The following is a 28,000-nucleotide window of genomic DNA, read 5'->3' on the forward strand; positions in this document are numbered from 1 at the left end:
TTATTCCATCCAACCCCATCTCACCTCTTAAAAAATGAGTGAAATCATTTATACCATCAAGTTAAATTTTAAAAAGCTTGTCTCTAAAAATATACTTTAGTTACTTTTTATATTTCTTATGCCAAATATGACAAAAAATACTTATTTTGATGAAATTTAGTACTGAAATAGACTAGACTTTCAGTAATGAAAGATTACCTTTTATAGCCTGAAGTCGCGGGCAGCCGTTAAATTAATGGAAGTGTTATGTAATCTGTGGTTAAAGCAAGTTCCACTAATTTCGATTAATTTTTGGCCGCGCGATTACCATTGGCAGTAGATACCTATTAATTCAAAAAATCGAATACTTCATAATCAGAAAGGAAATAATGCCTATTACTGTACCCTGAGGAACCCCAGATTTCATTCAATGAACATGCTTCTCTCATCCTGTTTGGAGACGCTAGGTCCAACATCGTAGTCCAACATGCTCAAAACTAATCTCAGGCCATCCACGCTTCACTCTCGCTTCATTAACAACGACTACGTTTGATAAGAAACATTGTTAGAGTTCCTTGTCATAATTAAATAATGCTCGTACTCTTAATAGACAGGTGATTTTAATTATTTAAGAAATAATATTTATGAATATATACTTATTACCTATCTGTCCCAGAGTTCAGCCTTCATGGTTTTCATTCCAGATATGACGCTGCGAAGCCCGGGGTCATCGTAGATCCTTACATATTATAAAACAAAGTTATCTGCCGCGTCTGTCTGTTCGCGATAGAGACAAAAACTACGACACGGATTTTCATATGGTTTTCACCAATATATATAGTGACACCTGAGGAAGGTTTAGGTGTATAATTTATTATGTTTTACTTGGTACCTACCTAGTAAATAATAAAACTAACAACTTTGTGTATTCGGCTGTGTACAACAAGCCACCGGTTTGACGTCATGTTTTTTTGGGAATGCTATTGTTGCTTATCAGCTACCAAGGCTAAGTATATACTTAAGTCGCCTCGCACTGGAACCACAACCACGGGAGGATATGGAGTTGTCCTATTTTAGGGCGGGACCATAGGCCACTTATATAACAATAACACTCGATAAAAAACTAATACCTACCTATCGAACGATACTTACTCGTGAAAAACGATAGTATGATTAATTTAAATTAGCAGACAGAACCCGTCTTATTTTATTATTCACGCGCTTGTGATAGGAGTCTCACTTTACGTTGAGTATCTCCCCGACAACCATAAATAAACAACTGCAATCATCTAAGTTTATCTGAAATACAGAGTTCATTGTAAATTACAAATATAACGTGCACAATTTATCATTTAAACTTGAAGTATCTTTTGGCGCGGTTGTGCGGCGCCTGCGCAGTTCAATTCGACTGGTTCCGTCGTATATATCTAAACAAATATAATGGGAGGCAACTATTCCGCAATGGATCCAATGGACGTGCCAGTCCCAGACTTGCCGAAATTATTCGAAAGAGATGGTTATTTGAAACCTTACGAACGTGAAATAAGGCGCAGGTAAGTCAGAAAATTAAGCTTTATTGTTTTATTATCCAAAACATTCAATTGTTTATTTATTTCCGTCAAAGTTACTTAGTTCCTAAAATTTTAAGGTTAACTCAGTGTTTACGATTTGATTTGTTACCAATATAGCTCTAAAGCGCTGTATGAGTGTGTAATACCTATTTAGTATTGTGACAAGACGGATGAAAAATATTAAGCCTTATTTATCTTATGATAATTATTAAATGGTAAGATAAAAATGTCACAAAAAAAAATAAATACCTAAGTATTGTGATTATTTTTTTCCATGAGAATCTTATGTGGCCTTCTTACAGCCCAATCCGAATTGCAGCGTAAAATTCCATGAAACAGTTTGCAGCGTTGTTTACAGCGCTATAGGCGCTTATTTACGCTAGACTACTTCAATGTCAAACTTAAGGTCAAAGTTATATGCATTAGGCATTTATTTATGCTTTCTTAATCTAGATCTAACTTATCATACTTTAACTACATATTGTATTTATTAATGTTTAGATTAGGTAATAAGATTAAATGTTGTTCATACATTATCTATAGTTATAAATAATATATAAATGTGGTTTAAACTGAGTTGATTTGTTACCTAAGCTCTTATATCGAATAACGTCTTGAATATTTATACTGCTAACCACAAGTGCTACTGCAGTAAGTAGGTACCTACTCGGTATTAAAAATAGTACTATTTGAATTAGCATTTATTGATTGAAATTATGTAATTAGATGTTTTAATTATTTTGAAATACGAGTATATGTAAGTATATGTAATCTGGAAAAGAGCCCTTTAACGATACCCTTTTATCAAATACATTTTATTCAGTCTTGAATTTTGATTATTTCAGATATGCCTGTTACAAAGACCTATGGAACCGCATGGAGTCATGGCAGGGTGGAGTGGAAGAATTTACCCAGGGCTACAAATATTACGGCCCACAGTACAATAAAGACGGATCGGTGACTTGGCGGGAATGGGCTCCCGGTGCATACTACTTACATCTGCAAGGAGACTTTAGTATGTATACAAACAAAAAGCTACTTTATTATTAAAGTAAGATCTACATGTAATGATTTTTCAAAGAAAGAAAAGAATACATAAAACTAATGACAAAAAATCATTTTAATCGTTTCTACTTAAGCAGTTAAGTAGTCATTTATTAACAAAATATATTATAGGATTAGGCAAGTTACCAAGTTTTTCCCTATGCTTACCTAATGACAATTCAAACCTTTTCAGATGGTTGGAACTCCAGAAGTCATCCATTCAAGAAACTCGAATATGGGAAATGGGAGCTCCACATCCCCGCCAACCCAGACGGCTCCTGCCCCCTGAAACACGGCTCCCGCGTCCAAATCATAGTTAATGAGAACCTGTACAGAGTTTCTCCATGGGCCAGCTACGTCAAACCCTTCGAGGGCTTCACCTATCAACAGTTCATTTACAAGCCAGACAATGTAAGTCTTTAGATAGTCTTATCAGCTGATATAGTTTTTATGACTGTAACCTTTTCCACAATAGCATATTCGTCGTCTCAATATATGGCTTTGATACATTTAATAGATTGCCTGAAGATCTAAATAGGATGAATTAAAAATTTCGTATATTTTTCAGCCGTACAAATTCAAACATCCAAAAGTAGACAAGCCAAAATCCCTGAGGATATACGAATGTCACGTCGGCATCGCTACTCCTGAGGGTAAAGTCGGCACTTACAACGAGTTCAGAGATAATGTACTACCCAGGATTAAGAATCAAGGTGACTGTTTTTTTTAGATATTTGAGGCATAGTAAAATTTTACTGAATGAAAGTAATATCCGATTCTAATCTTTAGGTTACAACGCAATCCAGCTTATGGCCATCATGGAACACGCTTACTACGCTTCATTCGGTTACCAAGTTACCAGTTTCTTTGCCGCAAGTAGGTTAGTTTAATTGGAAAAAATGTTAACTATATTATATTAATATACCTATTATGCTATTACTTAAGTTCTGTGACCTAACACAATTATTTGAGTAATAAAGTAGGCACTATGTTTTTTGTGTCGCAGTTAATCAATCAAATAAACTTTGTCTATCTCATAATATATTTGGCTTTAAAAAGAATGTTATAGTAGTTTTCATAAAACCTTTTTATTTCAGTCGTTACGGCACGCCCTGCGAGCTGAAGCAACTGATCGACAGGGCACATGAGATGGGTCTCTACGTTCTGTTGGATGTGGTCCATTCCCACGCCTCAAAGAATACGCTGGATGGCTTGAACGAGTTCGACGGTACCAACTCTTGTTACTTCCACGACGGACCCCGCGGCACACATTCGCTTTGGGACAGTCGGCTCTTCAACTATTCCGAGTAAGTATAATTACCTCGTAGTGGCCGCACTCTTTATCATCATAGATTTCACATTCAGTTATCATCCTAGCGAAGACCTCCAATTGTCAGACTCCTTCTATCTATATCCTGGATCATCGTATGAGTTCTCGCTAGCTAGCAATATATTCATACTTTTATTATAATTAAATTGTATTTTCCCCTTTTTAGCATGCTTTTAAGGTTAATATATTATTCCGGTTTAATTTCAGGACCGAAGTTTTGAGATTCCTGCTTTCTAACTTGAGGTGGTACCAAGAAGAATATCAATTTGATGGATTTAGGTAACTGTGGCACTTTATAAGTAACATAATATTTACTTTCTATTTTCTATTTACGTATTTTATATTTTCTTCACAGATTCGATGGAGTCACATCAATGTTGTATCACAGTCGTGGCATAGGTGAAGGGTTCTCTGGTCACTACGACGAATATTATGGGCTTAATGTGGACACAGAGGCGCTGATCTATCTCATGCTCGCTAATGAAATCACACATAAAATCGACAACAGAGCTATCACTATTGCCGAGGTATACCATCTTTACTACTTGTAAGACAACTATGTGATTTTAAACATGATAAACGTGTTAAGATTTTAAATTTCGTTGTTGTGATACGTATAGTTCTGTTCATTAGTCTTCATGCTATTATTAGTTAACGAACGCTGCGTTATTAGTTAATGAATAGATACATTATATCAAATACTTGCAACACTCACATATCACGTTAATGGCACGTTAACGCTAAGAAAATAAAGGAACAAAGCAAAACGTCAATAATTAAATACAAGGAAAACAAAAAACTTTCGTAAACTGTTATTCAGTTATTGTCCAACATTATAGGATGTATCTGGCATGCCAGCAACCTGTAGACCAGTAGATGAAGGCGGCAGCGGGTTCGATTATCGCCTCGCCATGGCCATCCCCGACATGTGGATCAAGCTGCTGAAGGAGGAACGCGATGAGGACTGGAAGATGGGTCACATCGTGCACACATTGACCAACAGGCGTTGGATGGAGGGCACTGTGGCGTATGCTGAGAGTCATGATCAGGTATGTTTTAAATCTAAATGCGACTACCAAAAATGTGTCTTCTGATTGCTCATTTTATAGGAACTTAATCAGCTAATTTCTATTTCACAAGTGGCTGTGGTTAGAAGTCAAAAGTTAATAAATAGTAAATATTATTGAAAAAGTATTTATTGAAATTATGGTTACATAAATGCTGAATAATAATTCTTTAAGAGGAAGCTTAATAATAGGTCTTTAATAGTAATAACAAAAGTAACGATTATAGAACTAATGCTTATTAAGGATATAATGAAGCAAATATGTGATGTACGGGTATAGTAACCTTATGGACGGATTATTCCTAACTATGTGTTTTTATTTTTGAGTAGCATACATTACAGAAATCGACCAATGACTCTTTTAAGATTCGGTACATTACTTATAATGCGTCATTTGCAATTGTTGAATAGCTCTAGTGAGGTATCCGACCAATATTTAGCTTGCTAATAATGTCTATAAGGTAGGACGATTTTGCAGGCGCTAGTGGGCGACAAGACCATAGCGTTCTGGCTGATGGACGCGGCGATGTACACGCACATGAGCACGCTGAGCGAGCCCAGCGCCGTCATCGAGCGCGGGCTCGCGCTGCACTGCATGCTCAGGCTCGTCACGCACGCGCTCGGCGGCGAGGCCTATCTCAACTTTATAGGTGAGTTATGCCGACTACACGCTATCGGCCGACTCGGACAGATGACGAATTGCCGACGCGAATGCATGAAATTGCGTAGTTTGCATAAGTGATTTAATTTAATGCAATAAAAAACCAGCAATATATCCCGAATCCGCCAAAGTTCGGCAAACTAGTCTGCGTCTGCGACAGTGTGGAGCCGACATTCGATTTCAGTCGGTAGTCGTACAAGTCATGTCAGATGTCTTTAGGCTTAGATGATTTTTAAATCTGACACCAATGTTAATCTATCTGTTCTCAACCTGATAATCTGTACACAGACATAATTATTATTTCTAATTTCCCATACAGGTAATGAGTTCGGTCACCCCGAATGGCTGGACTTCCCTCGCGCAGGCAACAACTCCTCCTACCACTACGCGAGGAGACAGTGGAACCTGGTGGACGACGAGATTCTCAAATACAAGTTCTTGAACGAGTTCGACAGGGACATGAACTTGCTGGAGGACAAATACGGCTGGTTAGCGTCTAATCCTGTAAGTATGGATGGACTTTTACTAACTTTTGCTATGGATTTTATCGTCTGAATATAATAGATTTTTTATTATTTATTAAATTTATTTTATATTTTGTGAATTTCTCAGCGAAAGCGGAAAAGACATGATTTTCATACAAACTTTCACCCCCTATTATGTGATTAGTGGGTTGATATTTGATAAAAAAAAGACCAGCGTATGTCGGAACGGGGGTCATCAATTCTCGTTTGATGTGACGCGATTCAATTATTGTTCAATTGTTTTGAACCGGAAATTTACATTGCCTTTGTATTGACGACATCGGTGGCGCAGTGGTAATGTGCTTGCCGAGAGGTCCCGGGTTCGATGGTCCCGGGTCGGGTCATGATTGAAAATGATCTTTTTAGGATTGGCTCGGATCTTGGATGTTTATATGTGTATTTGTTGTATAATATAGTATCGTTGAGTTAGTATCCCGTAACATTTGGGGCTAGCTCAATCTGTGTGAGTTGTTTGAATATATTTTATTGTTTCTAGGCGTACGTGTCGTGTAAACACGAAGGGGATAAGGTGATAGCGTTCGAGCGTGCCGGCCTGCTGTTCGTGTTCAACTTCCATCCGTACCAGAGCTTCACCGATTACAGGGTCGGCGTCAACGAGCCTGGCAACTACAAGGTACAGTCGGGGACAGAGAAACTGACCCACTGTTCAAAGTTACATTTTTGGTACAAAGTCCTCTATCGCGTCTGTCTGTCTGTCCGTTCAAACTCAAAAACTCTTCACGGATTTTCATGTTCGGTTTTCAGCAATAGATAGTGATGACCCGAGCCACCACATATTTCGTCCGGCTCGAAGGACCAAAAGATATATGATCCAGAAGCATAATATAAACCTTTTTAATGCTAAGTATTTATTGATAGGCATACGCGGAGACAGAAATAATAATGATAATCAATGTAAGGTATATTGTTCGTTTAATGGTAAAAAAAAGTAAATTATAGTTCAAATGAGCGAGGCAGTTAGACAGCAATGCATTTTTTGATTTGTTATTATTTAGCGTTTATGTAATCTAGAATTAAATCAATGATATGTTATATCTATCGTTCTATTTCAGGTTGTATTATGTTCCGACAGTAAGAAATACGGCGGTTTTGGTCGCGTGGAGACAGACGGCGAGTCACATTTGACGCAAGAACAACCATGGGCAAACAGAAACGATTCTATACAGGTTTGTTATCTGATTGGAATATGTCATTTAATGAGAAGAGCAAAAGAGAATATATTCTTTTGCTTATATATATACTTCATTTATTTATTTTTTGTTGATCTTTGGCTTGACTGGATCAAATGGCGGCAAATGTATGTGACGTGATGTGACTTGTCAAAACGGTATCGCTTGTATGGAATAGGATGGATGTTCAAATTTCGCTTGGGTAATAGAGCAGACGTGTTATTATTCCATACAAATAATACTGTTTTGACAAGGTACGTCACGTCACAAGTATAAAGCTGTCTGTGTCCACGGATTGGATACAAAGAAATCAAAGCATTAGTTTATAATGCTTTGATTTCTTTGCGGAAAGATTTCATATATCTACCTAATGCCAAAAAAACATTTTTTATTAAAACCAAGACAAGTCCTTTTCTTTTTTATGCCAGCTTCACACTGTCGTCGAAGTCTTGACAATTTTTAATGTGCATAAAATAAATAATTTGTCTATAATTTGTTCCAGGTGTATACCCCATGCCGCACTGCTATTGTTTTCGCCCGCCAATAATCTAATTTATAGAATAGATTTATATGTTTATTATTTAGAAGAATTGTTTATATTGTTTATACATAGAATTCATTTGGAACATTTACTGGTTAAAAGATTTGTGCATTCAAATGCATGAGACTGTTTCTTATGTCTGTAATGAAATATATTTTCAAAATTAGTTTTTGGGATATAAAAGAAACTTGAAACAGTTGTACAAAATTGTATATTTTTTGATATTTTGTTACAGTTAATAAATGATATGTTAGTTACATTGTTTATTTATGATGGGACTCCAATTAATAAATTATTTTTTGGAGTGCATGACAGTGGTTTGAGCCTGGATAAGGTGACTTTGTAGCCAAATTCTTCAGCCAAGCGAGCCCTGTCCGAATCTATGATAGCCATACACCTTGCTCCTCTAACTGTAAGTGGATGCTCTTTGTGAGTCTGGTCCGCTGCATGACCAATACATAAATATTTGTCAATGGAAACTGTACTGAACTTATTGCTCCTAGGATAGACGAGCCTGTCAGTGGCATGGAGTGATCCGTAACAGCATGGACATAAAACAAACTTTGCATTAGCCTTCAAACACTTGTCTAGTACCAAGTCACTTGCAATCCCACAAGCATGTAACGCTACTCCTATATCAAACTTCCCAATGAAGAAATCTAAATTGCATTGAAAAAATAGAACATTTTTCAAACCCATCTCATGTACTCTAGTTCTTGCTCTAAGAAGAGATTGCTCCTTATTTTCTAATAAAATGACAGTACATTTTGGCAAAAGATGGGATACAAGGATTCCTAAATGTCCACTTCCACTGCAAAAATCAACAATTACATCACCGTCTTTAGCTATTTCAAGCACAGCAAGAGCAAGATTTTCAAGCTGTTGTGATTTCCTGATAACTCTCTCATCTGGCAGATGTCCAGCAGTGGGATTGGCACCATCTGGGATATTGTCCCAGTTTATTTTAGAATTAAAGTTGTTCTCATCAACATTGAGTTCCATACCATTTAGAAGTATACTGAGAGCATTTTCAACATCATCAGGTTTGGTAAACAACCTCTTTTTAGGATTATGTCTTTTTGGATCAGACTTGTATAGGCTCACATCTTCAGTTAGAGGTTTAATTACACTGTCAGATATTACTAAAGCATTCAAATTGTTTAGTTTATTGATGAATGGCACTAGGACTTGTACTTCAGGAATATTCATAATGTTTCTGAACCAAGTTGATGTAAGTGGAAGTAATGTTTCAAAATGTGATCCAATTAATTTCACAACAATATAATATAATGGTAAAAGTATCAAATCAGCTAGAGTAAAAAAAGGGCCCTCTGCAAATTGGTGTGATATCCCCAAATCGGAAATATTAGTTGAACAGCTGATTTCAAGTTCCTTCTTAACATTAGATTTCCATTTCCTTGGTTTGGGAACTCGACACTTTTCTTCTTTAATTTTTTGTTCTTCATTAATATCAAGCTGCTGATTTGCATTATTAAAATTCTCTTTCTTCATATCTCTTGCTATCTTGTAAACATTATGCACTCTGACAGGCTTACTCAAGTGATTTTCAAAGCGGACTAAATTATTAGGTATTATCTCCATTGATATAGCATTAAGGATCTCCTTAACAGTCCTTATGAGGTCAACTTCACAAAATTTTGTCCATATAGAAACTTCATTTGGCGCTTGTAAACAAGTTTTTCGAAAACCAAGTAGACCTTCTTGGTGCTCATAGGAGCTCCGAGCTGAAGATCGATGTTTACATATGTGCCTGGCCACGGCACATAACCCTGTGATAACAGTGTCTGCATACAATACTACAGGAAATACACATGCCGATACTTGCCACGGAATCTGGTCTGGTTTAATAAGGGTAATATTTTCTTCTAAGAACTGAACAGTTTTATCTTGTTTAGAATTAGGAACAGCAACAAATTTTATATCTAAATCCTTAGGTGAAGAGAATTTATAAACAAAATAAGTAATGAAAGATTCCAAGGGTAGCGTGACTAGTTGAGATTCCATATTAGTACTAAGAGTAGAATATGCTTCTAGGAACACTACATTTTCCATTTTTGAAGAATATTATCTTGTTCTAGAAATATATTAAGCAAGCAATCTTTAGAACCACAAATTAGTCCTACAAAAACAGGCACTGCACGACAAACAGGACAGGAAGGCGATAACAATGAATGACATTGACATGTCAAAGATGCATGCAAAGATGCTAGCTTTCGATAATCATTCGAATCATATTGATTTATCGAATAAACAATCAATCGCAACCATTTTTTTTTGTTAGCAACATCTAGACAGATTATAATTGACTTTGACAGCTACCTACGTAAAATTGTATTAGATTTTGATTTGAAATAAAAAATATTAGAAAAATAGTAAACAGAATTTAGAAAAATTTTGAACAACTAACAATAAATAAAGAAGAAATCCGCTTAATACAAAATTACATACCTAGGTACTTTGACTTGACATCTGACTATCAATAATTACCAAAAATGTTGGAGATTATAAATGGATATCTGATGGTCTACTTCATTTTTCTGTGTACTTTGAGTGTTTTAGTACCTTACCTAACAAAACCTGTAAGTACAATTAACTTATTCCGGAATATTTGCCTCATAATAAATAGGCTTTTATAAAAAAAATATTTCAGATCGTGGCTTGCTTTGTGAGACCTTCCAATGACGAGCGTACTGTTTGGTCCGAGATTTTAAAACTGAAATCAGCTCAACAAAACATATCAATGAAAGAAGAGTTTGCTGCGTATTCTAAGATACAACGAAAGATTAACAGGTTGGAGTTGCAATTGAAAGATGACTCCCAGACACGAATGAGTAGAAGTTTGGCGATCAAAAGCTCGGCGCAAATTGCATTTCAAGTGGCTGTGGGTTTAGTAACAGTCCTATCTGTAATTTGGTTTCGTCGTGAGCCTATAGTGGCATTGAAAGGGGATCTATTCCCTCTTGGAACTGTACTCCGCTACCCTAGTGAAATGCCCAATGCAATCTCAACTCATATGTGGGTTCTCATGTCAAACTTTTCTATAAGAACTCTTCTAAAACCCATTTTATCTTAGCTAGGTTTGCTGTTGGTAGTGTGACGACTGACGATCCCTAGGACAAATGTTATTCTGCTTACAAACACATTTTCATCAGGAATTAAAAGATGCCAATTCAGCTGCTGCTTTGTAGTAGTAAAGTTGGTAAAAAAACACACCAATATAAGTTACATCAAATCAAATCATTTATTCAAAAATTAGACCTTCACGGGCACTTTTTCAAGTAAAATTTTATATTATAATTTCTCAAAAGCTACAAACTACTGGCATTTCAGAACAACCACTGCTGAGCTCATTTGAACAGTGTTGGTCACTATCATGCCAGAAGTAATCATTTAAAAGCCTGCTTTGTTTTTTTTATACTGAAAGTTTTATTTATTTTAGTAATGTAAGACATTTAGGAATAAAAAGGCAATGTTAATTTTGATCATTTATTTGTTAAACAAAAATTAATATTTTATATTCAGTCCAAGTCTGACCCTAATAATATTTAACATTTTTATTACTTATATACTTTCCCATAATATGCTTCTTGACTAAATCAATGATTCCAATTCCCAATTCAATAGTTCTTTTTTTGCTAAAATTAGCATTAATCAGTTGACTGAATATAAACAATATGCAGTAAAAATAACAATATACAATTCCCAAAATGATGTGTGGCTTGACAATAAAGAAATTCCAAAAGTGTGCATATTTTCATTAAGCAATTTACCTCCAGACTAATATTTACAATTTCTATATCACAGCTTAAACTTACATTGTTGTGCTAGGGACTATGGAACCTTAAGTACTACACGAAATTAAAGAAATAGCGACTTTGCGTCCACTGACTAAGGTTCAATATGGCATTGAGACTATTTTATACGTGATTTGAATGCAAACATATCAGAGGAACCCGACCCCACATAAAGTGGTATAAACTTAGGCAGATGACAGATATGTTATCTTTTAGCAACCAAATCTTCAAATATTTGGCAGAAACTGAACTTTTCAACTAGTAAGGTCAGTTGTGCAAGTGCCTCGAGCGACGCATATCATTATCTCTGAAAGTAATACAGTACTTGAAAAATTTCTCGTTCTTAATACCAGCTACACACTATCGCCGAACAAAGACAGATGTCGACACGAATTAATTAACATTGCATAGTTTGTATGAAAGCTTTTACTTACCACAGCGCAAAACTAGCAATGTATGCCAAATCTGTTTAAATTTAGAGAACTATTCGTCGATAGTGTATAGCCGGTATAAAACTAGGCCAACCCGCTTGTTATTTTACTGTGATCACATTCATAGCATGCTCAAATCACGTATACATATCTAATGATGTAATATTTATAGTACACTACATTCACAACGTTAAAAAAAACACTTAATTTCTATATGCAGGCACTTATATAGCAAAATGTATAAAGAAAAACGATAACGGAAAAGCGGAGGGAGAGTTTGCTCTGTACTGTAATAACATTACTTTGTACTTTTGTACTTTCCTCTATATCCCATTTTATCCAATTATAATATTTGATTGAGCTATATTTCTATAAAAGCTTCAGGTATTCATTAAAAAATGTACAATAAAGCTGGTACTTTAACAATAATTCAATTTATTAGAATTTATTCGCAAAGAAGAAAATGTAATTTTAACCAGTCAATTTTTTTTGTAAACTTTTTCAATATGGGACTAGAACTATGACTACAAATGGTCAATATACACAATGTCGCTAGTTAGAACTGTCAAAATAATTTCTATAATCTAAACGCAGTACCAGCCTATACAACCGGCTCACTGCCAACTAAACATCAATAAAATTACAACCACATAAGCAGACGATTTTGAATTACGCTTCAAAATGTATTAATTATTAGCTATTCATTCAACGAGATTATAAACTTGAATCAAATACAGTGGTGTCAAAATTTAGAAAACATATTAAATTTCTGGCATGATTACACCACCGCATAACACGGAATACTACTGCATTATAACTCTTATTTGTTAAAATACAAACAATTCGAGTATTACCACGTTTACTGCGAAATATTCCGAAATATTGGTTATAATAAAACTGTAATTTGTAAATCTCAGTCATATACGTGGCACAACGTTAACAAGCGAAGGGAATCGACTACAAGGTGCAATGTTCCGATATCGATTTCGGAATGAATCGACGATCGTGTCGAGTTTTTCGAAACCTCTACTGCAAGCGATCGAACGGGTCCTACACCGATGCAGTATCAAGCTAAGTATTCTCGTAGAAGGAACTGTTGAAATGGGTCGTGAGGAGATACACCACCGCCTCGTACGTCGACATCATGATGGCGGTGTTCGGGATCTGGCGGACCAGCTGCGTGCCCAGACCCCTGGAAACCACATTCATTTATTACTAACCTGCAGCTGCGCTAAAAATTAAAAGTACTTTTTGGTTGCAAAAAATAAAAACAATAAATGGGAAATATTTCAGCTCCGATACAGTCTGTTTGTTTATGTGTTTGTTCCACTTGATGTGCTCTATCCAAAAAACATTAATTGGCGATTGAGCGAGCAAATAGGAGTCGCCCCACCGATGGAAAGTGGTCACCGCAGCCTACGAACGCCTGTAACACCAGAGGTCTAAGGGCCCTGAATGAATCTGTTCACGCCTTTTTTGAAGAGCTCTCTATTAATTACCCAAAAAATTGTACTTATGTATATGCAACAAACAGTAGCATTTCGGAACGATCACTGCCGAGAACAAATGCGGAAAGAAACCAATTTACCTGTAGACCCCGCGATAGCCCTCCTCCATGCAGACTGTGTGCAGTGTCTGCCAGAATTTGCGGTACTTGTTGCCTTCCTCTCGCAGGCGTGTCCTTGCTACCTCTGTAAACAAATGAATAAAACTCAATTTAAAAAGAATAACTCGAAGTTAAATCATTGTTTACAACTGGAACACTAAATTTGATGAAAAATTTTGGCAGCCATCTGGTGCACATTCTGTGGTTATTTTAGCCCGATTGTCCTCTTGCAAATGTGGCCCGTCCAGTTTTATTTTTTTATTATGTACACAACATAACAGTGTAAAAATAAAACTTGCATAAAGGAGAACTATATATAGAACATAAGCTTTGCTACCTTCCGCCCTAATCCCATTACAATTATAAATTGAAATTGTATTAATCCACAAGACGATAAGATGCCAGTTCCGATTAAAAGTAAACAATGTATCGTAAAGTTAACACGATTATAGATTGTCAATTTTTTTTTCAACAACTATCAAAATATGTCAGTCACGTGTGAGCTGCACGTGCTGAGTTTATGATTCGTTGCTATTTATATTCTCTCTTGGTTTCGTCATTTTTTTAAGAACATCCTTTAATATTGAGGTTCAATTTCATTAATATAAGTTGCCACCTTTATTCATATGTTGACATAGTTTGCGTTATTATCTTAATTTTTAGCCAAGTAAGAAGCCCGGTTCGGTCCAGCTGACTTTAAAAGCCTGTAATTTGTGACTTTAAACGTCTGTAATTCTTATTAGTCTTTTAAAGTAAAAAATATATCCATACACGACGACCTCAGTGGCAAAGTGGTAAAGTGCTTGCCTCTGAACCGAGAGTTCCCGGGTTCGATCCCCGGTCGGGTCATGATGGAAAATGATCTTTTTCTGATGGGCCCGGATCTTGGATGTTTATCTATATATGTATTTGTTATAAAATATAGTATCGTTGACTTAGTATCCCATAACACAAGTCTCGAACTTACTTTGGGGATAGCTCAATCTGTGTGATTTGTCCTGATATATTTTTTATATACACGAAGCCACGTTTATACCAATGTCGGACGCTGTTATGCCCTTGTAGAATCCTCCCACCAAATCCAACACTTGAGTAAGAAGAACCTCACTCACCATGAGCAATGCACGAGGCGACAGTCTTGAAAAGGCGCCGCCGGCCGCCATGAGCTCGAGGATGTCCTAAAAATCCTAGACCTAACACCTAAAGTAAGAAGAAGAACTCACCATGCGGATAAGCAATACACGAGGCCACAGTCTTGGAGAAGGCGCCGGCCGCCATGAACTCGAGGAAGTCCCGCGGCGAGCGCTGGTCGCCGGCGCCGCCCGCGCCTCGCGCCGCCAGCAGCCGCGCCTTCACACCCTCGTACAGCACGAAGTGGACCACTGTCTCGCTTATGCCCATGTACGATGCTGTTATACCCTTGTAGAAGCCTCTGATGCCCTGGTATAATGACGTTTTTGAGTATATAATTAGTTGATAGACTTTTAGTAACTAAATTAATTTATGCGACGTTTAAATTGAAAAGTTTCGATTATCCCTGACCCTACTTACAGTTACATTTTAGAATAAATTAAATAAGCTTGTAAATTAATAGACATTAATACGTATAAATTTAAATATACTTTACATTGTTTCTGCTTTTGATTGCACAGAGATACGTCTTAAAATATGATACCTAGTCGTATAAGGTGACAATAAGCCAGAGCGGATAGGCAACTAAAGCATTCCTAAAGAGAGTTGACGTCAGGTAAAATTACAGCCCAATTTTTTTTACGCCTCGCGGTGCCACAGCTCCGAATGAAACTTGGAACACGCGAAGAGGAGAAACAGAGAGAGAGTATAAATGAAATATAAATTACCGTTTTGGCGTATATCCTCTTAATACACTGGAGAGCGGTGACATTTTGACCGTCCAGTTGGAGCCGTGTCTTCACAAACCAGATCGGATTGGTCATCGTACACGACACGAACCCTGCAATATTTTATATACTCGTACAAATACATTGTTACAATATTCAATACAATACATTGTTTTGTTTACTTCAGAAAATTAATTGTTAAGTGCCATTAGCTAATGACTGAGGAAAAAAGTAGTATATGTCACTCTCCAGCTCTCCAACTATTTCGACGACGCCAAAAATCACTTCAATCCAATACACAGTTTTAACGTGAAAGAAAAACAAACAAACACACTTTTACATTGATTACATTAGTATAAACACAAGTGCACAAATAATGCGCTTGTCGTAGAAAACTTATTCCAAAATAATAGTCTTAATGTTGCAATTAAGATGGTCGACCCGATGAAGAAGATCTATGCACACTTTGTACCTACCTACATCTCGAGAAATGCATGTTTTGCGAAGTGGTCATTCTACGTTAGGTGTTCATTTTGCACACACTATTGACGATAGTAGCGTGATTATGGATATATTTTATTTATCCGCAGTCACGCCAACATAAGGCACAACACACTCTTGACATTATCAATATATATGTACCTGCTGCACTAGCCGCTGACAAATGAACAATTGGCGTGTCCGGGGGTATGTTCTGGTTCAGGATAGCCTTCGCTTGTGAGTACGTGCAGAAGTAGATGGCCCTCGACGGAGCCACCCCCACAATGTTCGGCCCTAGCCCTTTGAACAGCGCCTTCGGGCCTTCAGTCTGTACTATGTGCCTGTAACCATCAAACGTTTTATTATATTACTAGCGGTCCCTCCTGGCTTCGCTCTGGTGAAAACAGTATAAATTATACACCTAAGCCTTCCTCAGGAGTCACACTATCCATTGGTGAAAACCGCAAGGAAATCCGTGCAGTCGTTTTTGAGTTTATAGCGAACAGACAGACGCGGTAGCAAACCTTGTTTTATAATATGTAAAGATGCTTCCATTAGTTACAGTTACCGGTTGATTTTTTGTTTTTCTTTTTATAATTACTCTGTTTAATAATACGGTAAGATTATACAATTTAACCCCGAACTTGTTTGACGTAAATCATATCAAGTCATTGATATGTTATAAACAAATATCAACGTATTGATATTGTTGTTTAAGTACTCATATTTAATCTAACTAAAGATTAAAGTAAGATTTGGACGAAGATGACCTCGAAACGATCTGGGGTCAACTGTGAGGTGCAATTTTGTAAATTACTTATCTATGACATTATTCATTGATCACTCTTATAAAAATATACAAATTTGGACCACGTCTGTATTTTGCTGCTATTAACAACAAATTGACATATACCTATCCTTCGTTAATAAAGATAATACAAACTGTTACAGTCATAAAATTATATTTAAATAAATAAAAAACGAAATTACTTTAAATTTCATTGATTTATTTCTACAAACCACAAATAAAATTTATCTCGAGATTGATTGAAACATCTGACCGCAATGAGTTGTTGATACTATTTGGCTATGGTTCTTGAATGCGCGCTACGAAAGATGAGATCGTATCTATAGCTTGTCTGCGCAATAGACGTTAGAGAGCTACTAATAATAAATTATACACTGAAACCTTCCTCAAGATTCACACTGTTGGTGACCGCAAACCGCATGAAAATCCGTGCAGCACGTCATTTTGTTCGACCATATGCATGCAATATACAAAAATAATACTAATCTATATAACATCATTAATTTCTCATTTACATAGATGAGCCACTTATCCTGAAGTGCTAACGAATTCGCGGCGCCTGCAAATCCGGATCACGCTCTCCGCTCGTGAATGCACCTTATCTATTAGCAAATGAGTGATAACTGTGCCACTTTTAAGCGGTTCCAACCTCTTCTGTACACGCCGCACTGTTTATACAATTGTAATTGAATGTTGTGCGATAAACTTACTATTTTTAATATATTTTTCGTCTTAAATTAATAAAAATTGGTTAAATAAAAGTCTGTTATAGAGGCCTGTTATAAAGAACCGGCTCATCACTGTCGCCGAATTCAAACACATGTGCTGACGTGAATGCGTGAATATTGCGTCGTTAGTATGAGTGCTTTTATTTACCGCAATGAAAAACCAGCAATGTAAACCGAATCCGCCAAAGTTTTGGCGACAATGTGGAGCATGAAGAATATCTTTTGCCTTCAAACACAATACGAAATAAACGATTAAAATATTATTATTAGTACAAAAGGCATTAGCATCTTGAGTGGGACACCTAACTACCTACTAATTTCTCACGACCACTCAAATAAGAGAGCATTTCTTATCTTTTATCCCGTTTCCTCTTTGACGTCTTTGACGACCTCGGTGGCGCAGTGGTAAAGTTCTTGCCACTGAACCGAGAGGTCCCGGGTTCGATCCCCGGTCGGGTCATAATGGAAAATGATCTTTTTCTGATTGGCCCGGGTCTTGGATGTTTATCTATATATGTATATGTTATAAAAATATAGTATCGTTGAGTTAGTATCCCATAACACAAGTCTCGAACTTACTTTGGGGCTAGCTCAATCTGTGTGATTTGTCCTAATATATTTATTTATTTATTCCTCTCAATGTAAACAAGCCCCATTTCATCAGCTGATAAAAGTAGGTAGGAGAGCTGTAGCCGCTCGTCGCGACATGATAACTTCAAGCACGCGATGGCGACCGGCCAACTTGTCAATTAACATAGAATTTGTACGATACTACGTTCACTACATCACTATACACATCTATAATAAAATGCATATTAGATAGGTATAGGTCATAGTAAAAAAAACTCCATAAAATTTCTATTGGAACTGAATGAATCTTAAAATCACACGACGTAGCGAATTTCTAGCCAGATACCTATAATCGTGTCAAGTCGAACCAATCGGTTCATAACTCCATATAGGTAGTAATGTTTTTGACCGTCATACGAATTCCTTGCCAGACCTAGGCAGGTACTGAAGTTGTCGTGTGCCGCCAAGACTTCGTGCTACGACTAATTATCGCTATCTCTTTCGTTGCTATGAAAACGAATGGGTACGTACGTTTAGTTTACAGTAAACTACGCACAGCCTTGCGTCACATCCAGTAATAACTGTGGGCGAAGCATCATAATAGCAATACTAAAGCTACTCAAAAGTTGCCGAATTGGATTGTCGGTTGACCATTTTATTTAAACTTATTGATATAAAAAAAAAACAGAACAATTATGATAAAAAGGGGCGATATAGCCATAAACCATTTTCTACCAATTGAATATTTTTCCAGACAGAGAATAGTAACTTTACTTCAAATAATACTGATATACCCGGAGAAGGTGAAACGGGGTGAAGACTTTAAAAAATAACAAGTCAACAAGATCGATAACTTAAACATCATTCCAAAATTAGCACACCTTATCTAAGTACTAAAATAAAACATAACGTTATTTACTCAAATAACGTTGTTTTATTTCTTTATTATGTGTTATTTATTCTGGTAGAATAATTAGACCGCAATAGATTTATTTCTTTGTTGTCTAAAAATAACAAGTCAACAAGTATAGCGATGGTTGACATATTACTACCTCTTGAATACATTCAATATAAGATTAAAAATGTTTTCTTTCAAAATAATATCTTTTAAACACAGACATGTCGTGATAAACTCAAAAACTAGCGCACGCATTTTCATGCGGGTTTCACCAATAAATAGTGTGATTCCTGAGGAAGAGAAGACAATTGCATTATTTCGTTACATATAAATGAGAAAGGGTATTGTTATTGCACATATTATGTTTGCAGACCATTATACCATTGTTAGTATGTGATGGGTCACCACAGGTAACACTACGTGAGGGCTATTGAATATGATATGGAATGTAAACTTGTATTTCTATACGGGTTAGTTTATAGTTAAATTAATGAAATGCCAATAGTAAACAATAACAGCACGGAATAAACACTGGTTCACAAAAACAGAATTGAATCAAGTGAAGCCATGTAATGTCATCTTGATTTCATTTCACACGTTTGATACTGGTGATTGCGCAGCGTAGTAAAACACCAAGTACACTTTTCTAATACAATAGATTTCGATTTTTAATTTCATGGATGAACAAAAAAAAATTTATGTAAGTACATAATATTTAAATTCGTGTCAACACACATTATTGTTCATTTCCTGATAGTTCCGCGTCATTTGGACCACATTCAAAGCACAAAAATAAAGTTTGTACCTCACCTAATGCACTGTATAAGGCTCATCCTAGCGGCGGACCTGGCGTGACCTGCGCGCGCGTACTGCTGGACCTGACAATTGTACGACATCAGCATTCTGTCTGCCTGCTTGCTGTAGGCGAACATCGCACCCATTGTGCGCCTGTAGCCCCATTTGGCCTCCTGCGTTAGAGGGCCAATGTTACATGCTAACACTAAACTACTGTACACATTATCGTTGACCACGCTGTAGCAATCGCGCTTTGCGTCCGTGTCTTGTAAGAAAATCAACAATACGAAATGTACGGGACGTGCCAGGTTGACGCGTTCGGCGTCGGCGAAAATAAACAGCGTGGTCAATGACGTTTAACGGACATTATAACTTAAGGATGTAAAATTAAACATATAAAATCAGGAAACAAAACAATGGTATAACATATGTATATAGCATATATTTAATGGCTCCTTCAATTGATAGGGAAAATATAAGCACTAGTAATTTGTGATTGATGCATAGAATGACGGGATAACTTGATATTCTGTGTTGTGTAGTTAAGCCTAAAAGATCAGGCACTTGAAACAGATCAATATGGAAATGGAGGTCATGCACATTTAGGACAGATGAGAATAACACTCCGATTTAATTACGATTTCAACCTCGAATTCGCAATCTAATTCGATATCAATGTTTCAAATTCAAATAAAAGTTCCGTTTTGAAACGTTTATCAAAGACCTGATAAACATTTCACTACGCCGCATCGTGCCAGTTGTTTGTGTTCAGAAATAGTACTCCTACCTAGGTGCAAAATATACGTACTTAGGTGCCAGTGAGTAAACATGGCGATCCATTTCAATACAAGACTGAGTGAAGCTTCCAGTGGAATTAGCAATTGCTAATGCCATGTTAAAGTTGATTGAACTTTAAATTTCCATGATGGTGTCTATTGTCTAAAGTTAGGCATCATAGCAAAGACTGAAACAGTTTGACTTTGATCTTTTTAAATTCTCGATACTAACAAATTTTGTTGCGATTTGGTATAAGGGTAGAACTTTTGATCTCTATAGTCCCAAGGGAGCGATGTCCGAGCGCAGTTGTATAATTGTATATAATAAAGGGATTAATTGGTAGGACGTCACTTGTTATTTTATTTCACACTAGGGATTATTCAGTGAAATGTCCAGTGACGTAACAAAACGAAAGAAATATTTAGGAAGGAATAACTAAGAACATACAGGAATGAACTAAGGAAGCATATTGTGCCGACCCCACACTGGGAAACGGGTCGATAAGAAGCTACGTAGATATGTACACATACGAGATACGTATATAATATAGAAAACTCAGTAGGTACTCTTATTGTAAATCGATATGAACAAAACAATCTAATACCTACCTAGAACGCGATCTCGATTGTGGAAATTTCCTAAAATGAACTGAAGCCCTCCCAGCGAGTTGATGATACTTGTAACGAGTTATCTGATGAAATGCGAAGATAACGTTGCTAATTTAGGAAAATCAAATATTTTTTTCCTATGGAAAACATTTTGTTAATACTTTTGTTTTAGTCATATCGTCAATGTAAGAGCGTGACTCATTTATGATAAAAACCCCTAGAGTTACCTATGTAAAATGTGAATTATAACTAACCAAACGTAGATTACACATCTGTTTTATCTTTTGTATTAGATCCATTGTCTGTTTATTATTTTCTCAATTAGATAGAATTGCGTAAAAAATAAGATTCAATGTATTAAATTTTCCTAGAAATTTAGACTATAAACACATGCGCAATAGAGTTAGGGAACACCATTAGGAATATGGATCACTAGATGTTACCCGGGGCTTCGCTCCCGTGGGAATCTTGAGATAAAATATAGCCTACAGCAATCTTGGATAATGAACCTTTCTAATAATAAGTAGTATCGGAGGTTACCCTACTCAAACATATAAAAACACAAACGCTTACCTCTTTATGATAATAGTATAGATTATGACACTATGTACTGTACATCATATTATTTAGACAGTCTATCACTACAATATATGTATAATAGTAGCAGTAGTATCTATATAATTTCTATACATATGAATGTAAGTCAAGAGAACTACATATAATATTGGTCCTCTAAATATGTAATATTTACAACTGCATCAAACGAACAAGTGCAATTATGTTATTGTTACGTAAACCGGCTTCTGACTTCATTCCACTATAGTTGAGTTGTAGTAACGTAAGTGAACCATAGCCATATGTGTATTTAGACAGAACAATGGCTAAAAATAAATATTATTAAAAATGTGACAAATCTTCTTTGATGTTATCTGTAAGGCTCAAATTTACTTAAGTTATTGAACTTAAGTAAATTTTTAACTTAAGTAAATTTTACGCTTATTTTAGGTTTGATAATAGGGTTCAAAATATTAACCCTAATATTCATAAAAAGTATACAACATATCAAGGTTAAATATAAATTATTATGTTTTGGTTCTGTCCATGTAGTACTGAAAATTAAGACAAGGACAAAATTTATTATATAACTGAACTAGGATGTCGAATCTTGAATTTTTGAATAAGTATTTTTTTACCTATATAACATGAATGCTGACTAAATCTTCTGCTTTTGAATGCTGGCTAATTTATCAACGCAGAGATGATAAACATGTTGAATCAAAGTTCAACTTGTATTCTCAGGCTCAAAGTTCAAGCTGGCCTAGTGTGCAAAAGGTACACTTGAGTAAATTAAGTAAGTAGTATATATATTCGCTATTTTCATACTCGATCTACTATTAATTATCAAGGTTGTAAACTTATACAGTCTGTGTTGAACATCAATTATTATTTACGAGTGTTGTAGCGCGTAAGCTATAAATAGAATTGTCTCGTTTCACGCAAGCAATGGTCACATGAGTAAGGAGGGAATCTGAACACAGGCAAATCTTACGAAGGAGCGTCCGAAATTGTTACGTATTCTAGTAGGGTTGGCAAAATGATTTAAATAAAATAAAGAAAACATTTATTACACCTTCTATTTATATATTTTTGACTCCAATAAAAATAATTTAGTAATTTATAAAGTCAATTTTTAACGATAAGCGCCTAGTAAACATGCACACATGGTTGTAGTACGAACCTTAGCCTCTATTCCGATTCTCTACTCCTATGCCATACTTTACTTGCACTGGAGGAATGCCTGAAGGTGACCTTCGCGATGTTATCACAATCATCGTTAGCCATTGTTATCCGACATAGAAAAAACGAGGTTATCAATTTGTTGAATTCAAATTCAAATAATTTATTTAGAAATTAGACCTTCACAGGCACTTTTTCTCGTCAATTTTTATATTTATAGTTATTTCTCACAAGCTACAAACTAGGAAAACGTTCAAATGAGAAAGAGAGAGAGTTATAGAGATCTCTAACATCTACCTAGTGCATCTTAACAAGGACCTCGGCATTTTAATCAAAAGATAAACTATATGTCAACACATTTATGTATGTACCTAAATGACTTTGTTGAAGGTTATTTATTTCGTGTTATGTATTATGGTTCCTGTATTGATGAATATTAACTACGCATTGTTGAGATTTCAAGAATTGAGTTTACAATGAGTAAGTTTAAAACTTTGGGCGACGCATTGAAAATGTAGACGGTCGGTCGATTTGTTTATTTTTGAGAATTACAAATCATATCAAAGTGATATTTATACGCTTATTCTTCACTTTAATAATTATATTTTGTAAATAAGTTAAAAACAAAGTTTATCACTTATTAAAATATTATAGATCCTTTTCTAAAAAGAAAGGAGATTTGCATACTGTAGGGAATCTAAACCGACTTAAACCTTTAAATAAAATCGGAAAATATTCCTTACACAGGTGTATCCATTGCATACATAGATCAACTTAGAAAAAAACAATATCAACAAATATTATAAAAAGAGTCCCCCTGTTGTGTCTGTCTGTATGAACGCGATAAATTCAAAAACTACGAATTTCTGTTCAGTTTTCATCAATATAAAGTGTGACTCCCGAGGAAGGTGAAGGAAATTTATTATGGTTTTAATCAAATGAAGCCGAATGGGCCGCTAGTTACTTAGCTTGTCATTGAAATACAGTTTACCATTTGAAGCAGTCCTTATTACGTAAGTATCATAAATTAATTAAATTTAAAAAAGCATAAAGATCCAAACGTTCTAATATAAAAAAAGTGCGTATAAAAGTTAAGTGAATAACTGCTTCATGCGAACTCTTATTTTTTGCACTGCGCATTGGCTGTACTATAAAGCTGGAAGTTGGAAAACAATTCAATTAAATAAATTGCAACATACATTTGGTTTCATCGTGTTTAGCCATGGGAAATGTAACTCATCTACGTACATACTTCCAGTCATCTTGTAATTTACTTCTTTATAGTATACATAGTACATAGAGAGATGTTTGCTAAGTGCAATGTTTTATAAATAACAGTATAAAATCGAGTGGGTGCTTACTTGCATATTCAAACATCTCGACGAATTGAAAACTTCCTCCTTTTTAAGTTGGTTAAAATAGTACGAATTAGTTTGAATAAAATTCATTCAAAATATTTTTTTCCGTTCATTCTAAAACAGAATCTTTTATCTTTGTTTTTATGCATTCGCACCACGGATTTGCATAGACCTTCGTGACGGGTGACTTTCTTTCACAATAAGAATGATACCTAATTACTTAATCTAATTTATAGCAAGTAAGATAAACTCACAGATGTCATGTATGTTTGTAAAATCATTATAAATTTGCATCGTAGATAAAATACGAAAAAGTTAGCTGTGAGATTTCACTGAAAATCAGAAACAAGAATTAAATGACAGTCGACCAGCTTAAAGTTATTTTAATGTATAAAGTGAACGCTTTAATTTTGCGACAATTTTGTCAATTTCGTTTAACCAATTTTGTATGCCTGAAAGCGCTGTATATGGCCTATTGTACTCGTACGTACATGTATATTACAAATTATGATAACACAAACATTGAGGAATCATATTTGATCTAACTAACAATGGTAAACTACTAAACATCTCGAAGAAAATAGCACATTGCACACATTGCCACGCAACATAAGTTTCTTTATTTGATCAATGTAATCAAATCTTGGCAAATTAATATTAATAATTGTATAAGTCATCATTTAATCATTCTAAATTATAGCACCTGTCCTTTTAAATAGAAGTTGTAAGAGGATTACAAAAAGCGAAAGTGAGTTACTGTTAATTTTGAAAATAATTAGGTCAAATTCCATTACACATACCCTACGCCCAAATCAAAACCAAAACCAAAATTTAGACATGATAGGTGTGACAAATCCAATAACTTTGTTTTATACCAGTAATTATTTTCTTATCGATCACTAAAATATGCAATCAATCATATGGCGCATTTAAAGTTTTATCTTAATTGTCTACGTGAAGTAATCAAAGATACATTACACATATATAAACCTAAAAGAACGAGATACAAATTAATATTAGCTCCTTACGATTCAATATCGTGATAATGATAAGACTACCTTATCGAAGTTTATCTGTGACATGTGCCCCCTACATGTCACAGATATATAGAACACTTGATAGATATTATGATATATAATTATACCATTGCTCGAATTCCTTAACGTAAATAAAATAATAAATTAACACACAATTCTGATAAGCACATATTATAAGATACGGAAAATTAAGAAAATTAAATTAGGATTCTTTTTTATGGTAATTTAAATTTTAAATTATCTAATTTTAATTAGTTTTTGTTATAGTAGGTGACTTAAATATATATTTTTAATGTCAGCTATAGGGATAAGGAAAATCGAATGTCTCCCATTCATGTCGATGGGCCAATCCACATACCACATATCAAACAAAAAAGACTTGGAACTTAAAGAATTGGTAAAACTCAAGGAAATAAAATACAAACGAAACAAAATTTCACCTGATGTTTAGGGATTTTTGAACAAACTTTTCTAGTGCTGGTTGTTCCGGATGGTGGGGGCTGTGTTGGAGGGACAACGCCCTTCGACGACTGAAGCCTAGTCTTCACAACCTCCAATGGACATGTCACTACAGCTCCTGCAGTGCCTGCCACACTGTAATTAATAAATTGGACATTTATTTATGTAAAAAAACAAAATCATATTCGAGAAAATATTTTTTATAACAAAAAGTTTGCCCATTGGTGGGAAGCATACAGTCAACAGCACATCACCTTAACCAAATTCATTGTAAACTCACCACTATTACTGCACCATAAAGGTCCATGGAGAGTAATTTTTTGTGCTGGTGACTGTACACATCACTGCTAAACAAAATGACATCAAAAATATTTTCTCAAAGTATAAAGATACTATTTTTTATATTTGGTTGCACATCTTGTTTTTGTGTTTTAGGAACACATTACATGTAAGTACTAGGCCAATAGTTAAGTTATTCTTGTAGAAAACTGAACAAATAAGACATATCAAACTTTTCAATTCATATGTATTAATCTTGGATAATACCTATATACCTATAATACTGAGTGATTTTTAGAAGCACATTTCAAAGTCATTATGTTAGATTTCAATTAAACAGACAGATACAATGTTAAGTTTTTTTTACGACCTCGGTGGCAAAGTGTTATTCACAATAGTATAGTGCTTGCCCCTGAACCGAGAGGTCCGGGATTGATCCCAGGTCGGGTCATGATGGAAAATGAATAGCTCAATCTGTGTGATTTGTTCTAACATTTATTATTTATTTTTAAGGTACAAAAGCATATATTTCACAATTGTTTTTCATTGTTTATAACTCGAGTATCAACAGGGGAGGCTCTGCCCAGCAGTTGGACACATCAATCTGATAATAAAATAAAAAAAGTATCAAACAATTAAAAGCACTGTGCTATCATAAAACATCAACAACAAATTAAAAGTACAAAATACAAATTAATTATTTATTATTCTTATATTGTGTACTCTATGGCTAGACCATTCACATCTTTTTTAAATAAATCACGTGAATGAAAGAAAAAGTAAAAGTTAAGATATCATTGCAATCTATTTAAATTACATCACAAAATTATTTATTTTCATATTGAAAAAAAAGTAATAATTATATTAGCTATGCTGTAAATATCTTACAATGGGAAAAGCTTTAAAAATATTTGAGCAGAAATCAAACAGCCAGAACTTCAATTTTATAATGAAATTCATAATAAAAACAATGCTGTATAACAAATAAATTATGTTACAGAAGTTGAATACAGTTTACATTGCAGATTATAAAGTTTCATGCAGGAAATGTAATTAAGCAGCACTATTGTGTAATGTATGGTGGAATTAATGTTTTTTTTTAGTTTTCTGAAAAATATAATAGGTAGATAATATTCCAGACGAATAGAGATTCGTACATAACAGTCTATCTAGAGAGATAGACAGTTATGTACTAATTTCTCAAATATTTTACCATGCTTTAATGATTTTAGTTCATTACTGATTTGCAATGTTTGCACAATATGTTATCACTACACAAACACAGGTGCTTTTTATTACATACAACTTATTGAAGTAAGTTACATACTTACAAATACTGGTACAAAATAACGTAAACAACGTCTAGCCACACACATGTGGCTAGACGTTGCGGATTGCCATAAATTAATTGTATTGATAAACACCAAGGTTGATAGCATTGATAAGAGTACAAAGTCACATCAACCTCAAATTTAGCTTATGAAACTCACCCGCCGGCCACTAGATGTATCGCTGTATCCTTCTGAGACATTTTAGCGCCACAGGAATAATTACATGACTGCAAATTGCGACTGTCTATAAATAAACAAAATGCACTAGCACGACCACGTATATAACGACGAAAACAAGTCAATAAATTCCAATCCAATCACACTCAAGTAGATTTAACGGAAGTCTCATGAACTGAATGTAATATTTAACGATTATTTTAGAGGAAACTTGATTAATTTGTATACAGAAATTAATATCGGCGAGAAACCTTCACAACACCGCACTTGCTCATTCAACGTCGTAGCAAAATTACACACACCATGATGGATATTTTTACGTCCGTACGCTAGATCAACTC

General features: G+C 35.1%; 4 protein-coding genes across 5 annotated transcripts; 2 read left to right on the forward strand and 2 right to left on the reverse strand.

The window, feature by feature from the left end:
- The first annotated feature begins 1,257 nt into the window (after nt 1-1,257).
- Nucleotides 1,258-8,163, forward strand: AGBE (1,4-Alpha-Glucan Branching Enzyme). Its single transcript, XM_053754451.2, has 14 exons — nt 1,258-1,532; nt 2,396-2,565; nt 2,788-3,005; nt 3,163-3,307; nt 3,384-3,474; nt 3,692-3,901; nt 4,132-4,203; nt 4,280-4,451; nt 4,764-4,973; nt 5,469-5,640; nt 5,971-6,155; nt 6,672-6,809; nt 7,249-7,362; nt 7,868-8,163. Exons 1-14 carry the CDS (start codon nt 1,420-1,422, stop codon nt 7,910-7,912), a joined length of 2,055 nt encoding a protein of 684 aa, XP_053610426.1. The 5' UTR covers nt 1,258-1,419; the 3' UTR covers nt 7,913-8,163.
- Nucleotides 8,103-10,112, reverse strand: LOC128675206 (uncharacterized protein). The gene has a single exon (XM_053754474.1). It carries the CDS (start codon nt 9,977-9,979, stop codon nt 8,174-8,176), a length of 1,806 nt encoding a protein of 601 aa, XP_053610449.1. The 5' UTR covers nt 9,980-10,112; the 3' UTR covers nt 8,103-8,173.
- A 104-nt stretch (nt 10,113-10,216) lies between these two features.
- On the forward strand, nt 10,217-11,670 carry LOC128675212 (guided entry of tail-anchored proteins factor 1-like). Its single transcript, XM_053754480.1, has 2 exons — nt 10,217-10,506; nt 10,578-11,670. Exons 1-2 carry the CDS (start codon nt 10,420-10,422, stop codon nt 10,998-11,000), a joined length of 510 nt encoding a protein of 169 aa, XP_053610455.1. The 5' UTR covers nt 10,217-10,419; the 3' UTR covers nt 11,001-11,670.
- Rim2 (Replication in mitochondria 2) lies at nt 11,400-27,999 on the reverse strand. Of its 2 annotated transcripts, none has more exons than XM_053754479.2 (8): nt 27,642-27,999; nt 25,854-26,007; nt 19,912-19,979; nt 16,260-16,438; nt 15,618-15,730; nt 14,982-15,198; nt 13,741-13,843; nt 11,400-13,344 (listed from the first exon to the last, which is right to left on the reverse strand). In XM_053754479.2, the coding sequence occupies exons 1-8, from the start codon at nt 27,680-27,682 to the stop codon at nt 13,224-13,226; spliced, it is 996 nt and encodes a 331-aa protein (XP_053610454.1). In that variant the 5' UTR covers nt 27,683-27,999; the 3' UTR covers nt 11,400-13,223. The 2 variants fall into 2 exon arrangements, with proteins under 2 accessions (XP_053610454.1, XP_053610453.1); XM_053754478.2 differs by having other exon boundaries at nt 19,912-20,069; nt 27,642-27,997.
- Nucleotide 28,000: the final 1 nt, after the last annotated feature.

Source organism: Plodia interpunctella, chromosome 14 (genome assembly GCF_027563975.2).
Source record: "Plodia interpunctella isolate USDA-ARS_2022_Savannah chromosome 14, ilPloInte3.2, whole genome shotgun sequence".
NCBI lineage: Eukaryota > Metazoa > Arthropoda > Insecta > Lepidoptera > Pyralidae > Plodia > Plodia interpunctella.

What these genes read in the sequence shown, in the direction of transcription:
- AGBE (XM_053754451.2), top strand. Translation starts at nt 1,420, where the DNA reads ATGGGAGGCAACTATTCCGCAATGGATCCAATGGACGTGCCAGTCCCA. An exon ending in TCATTTACAAGCCAGACAAT is followed by an intron (nt 3,006 to 3,162) that starts GTAAGTCTTTAG and finishes TATATTTTTCAG; the next exon opens with CCGTACAAATTCAAACATCC. An exon ending in ACAGAAACGATTCTATACAG is followed by an intron (nt 7,363 to 7,867) that starts GTTTGTTATCTG and finishes AATTTGTTCCAG; the next exon opens with GTGTATACCCCATGCCGCAC.
- LOC128675206 (XM_053754474.1), bottom strand. Translation starts at nt 9,979, where the DNA reads ATGGAAAATGTAGTGTTCCTAGAAGCATATTCTACTCTTAGTACTAAT.
- LOC128675212 (XM_053754480.1), top strand. Translation starts at nt 10,420, where the DNA reads ATGTTGGAGATTATAAATGGATATCTGATGGTCTACTTCATTTTTCTG. An exon ending in TACCTTACCTAACAAAACCT is followed by an intron (nt 10,507 to 10,577) that starts GTAAGTACAATT and finishes AAAATATTTCAG; the next exon opens with ATCGTGGCTTGCTTTGTGAG.
- Rim2 (XM_053754478.2), bottom strand. Translation starts at nt 27,682, where the DNA reads ATGTCTCAGAAGGATACAGCGATACATCTAGTGGCCGGCGG. An exon ending in AGCCTTATACAGTGCATTAG is followed by an intron (nt 16,439 to 19,911) that starts GTGAGGTACAAA and finishes TGATGGTTACAG; the next exon opens with GCACATAGTACAGACTGAAG. An exon ending in GTCAGCGGCTAGTGCAGCAG is followed by an intron (nt 15,731 to 16,259) that starts GTACATATATAT and finishes AAAATATTGCAG; the next exon opens with GGTTCGTGTCGTGTACGATG.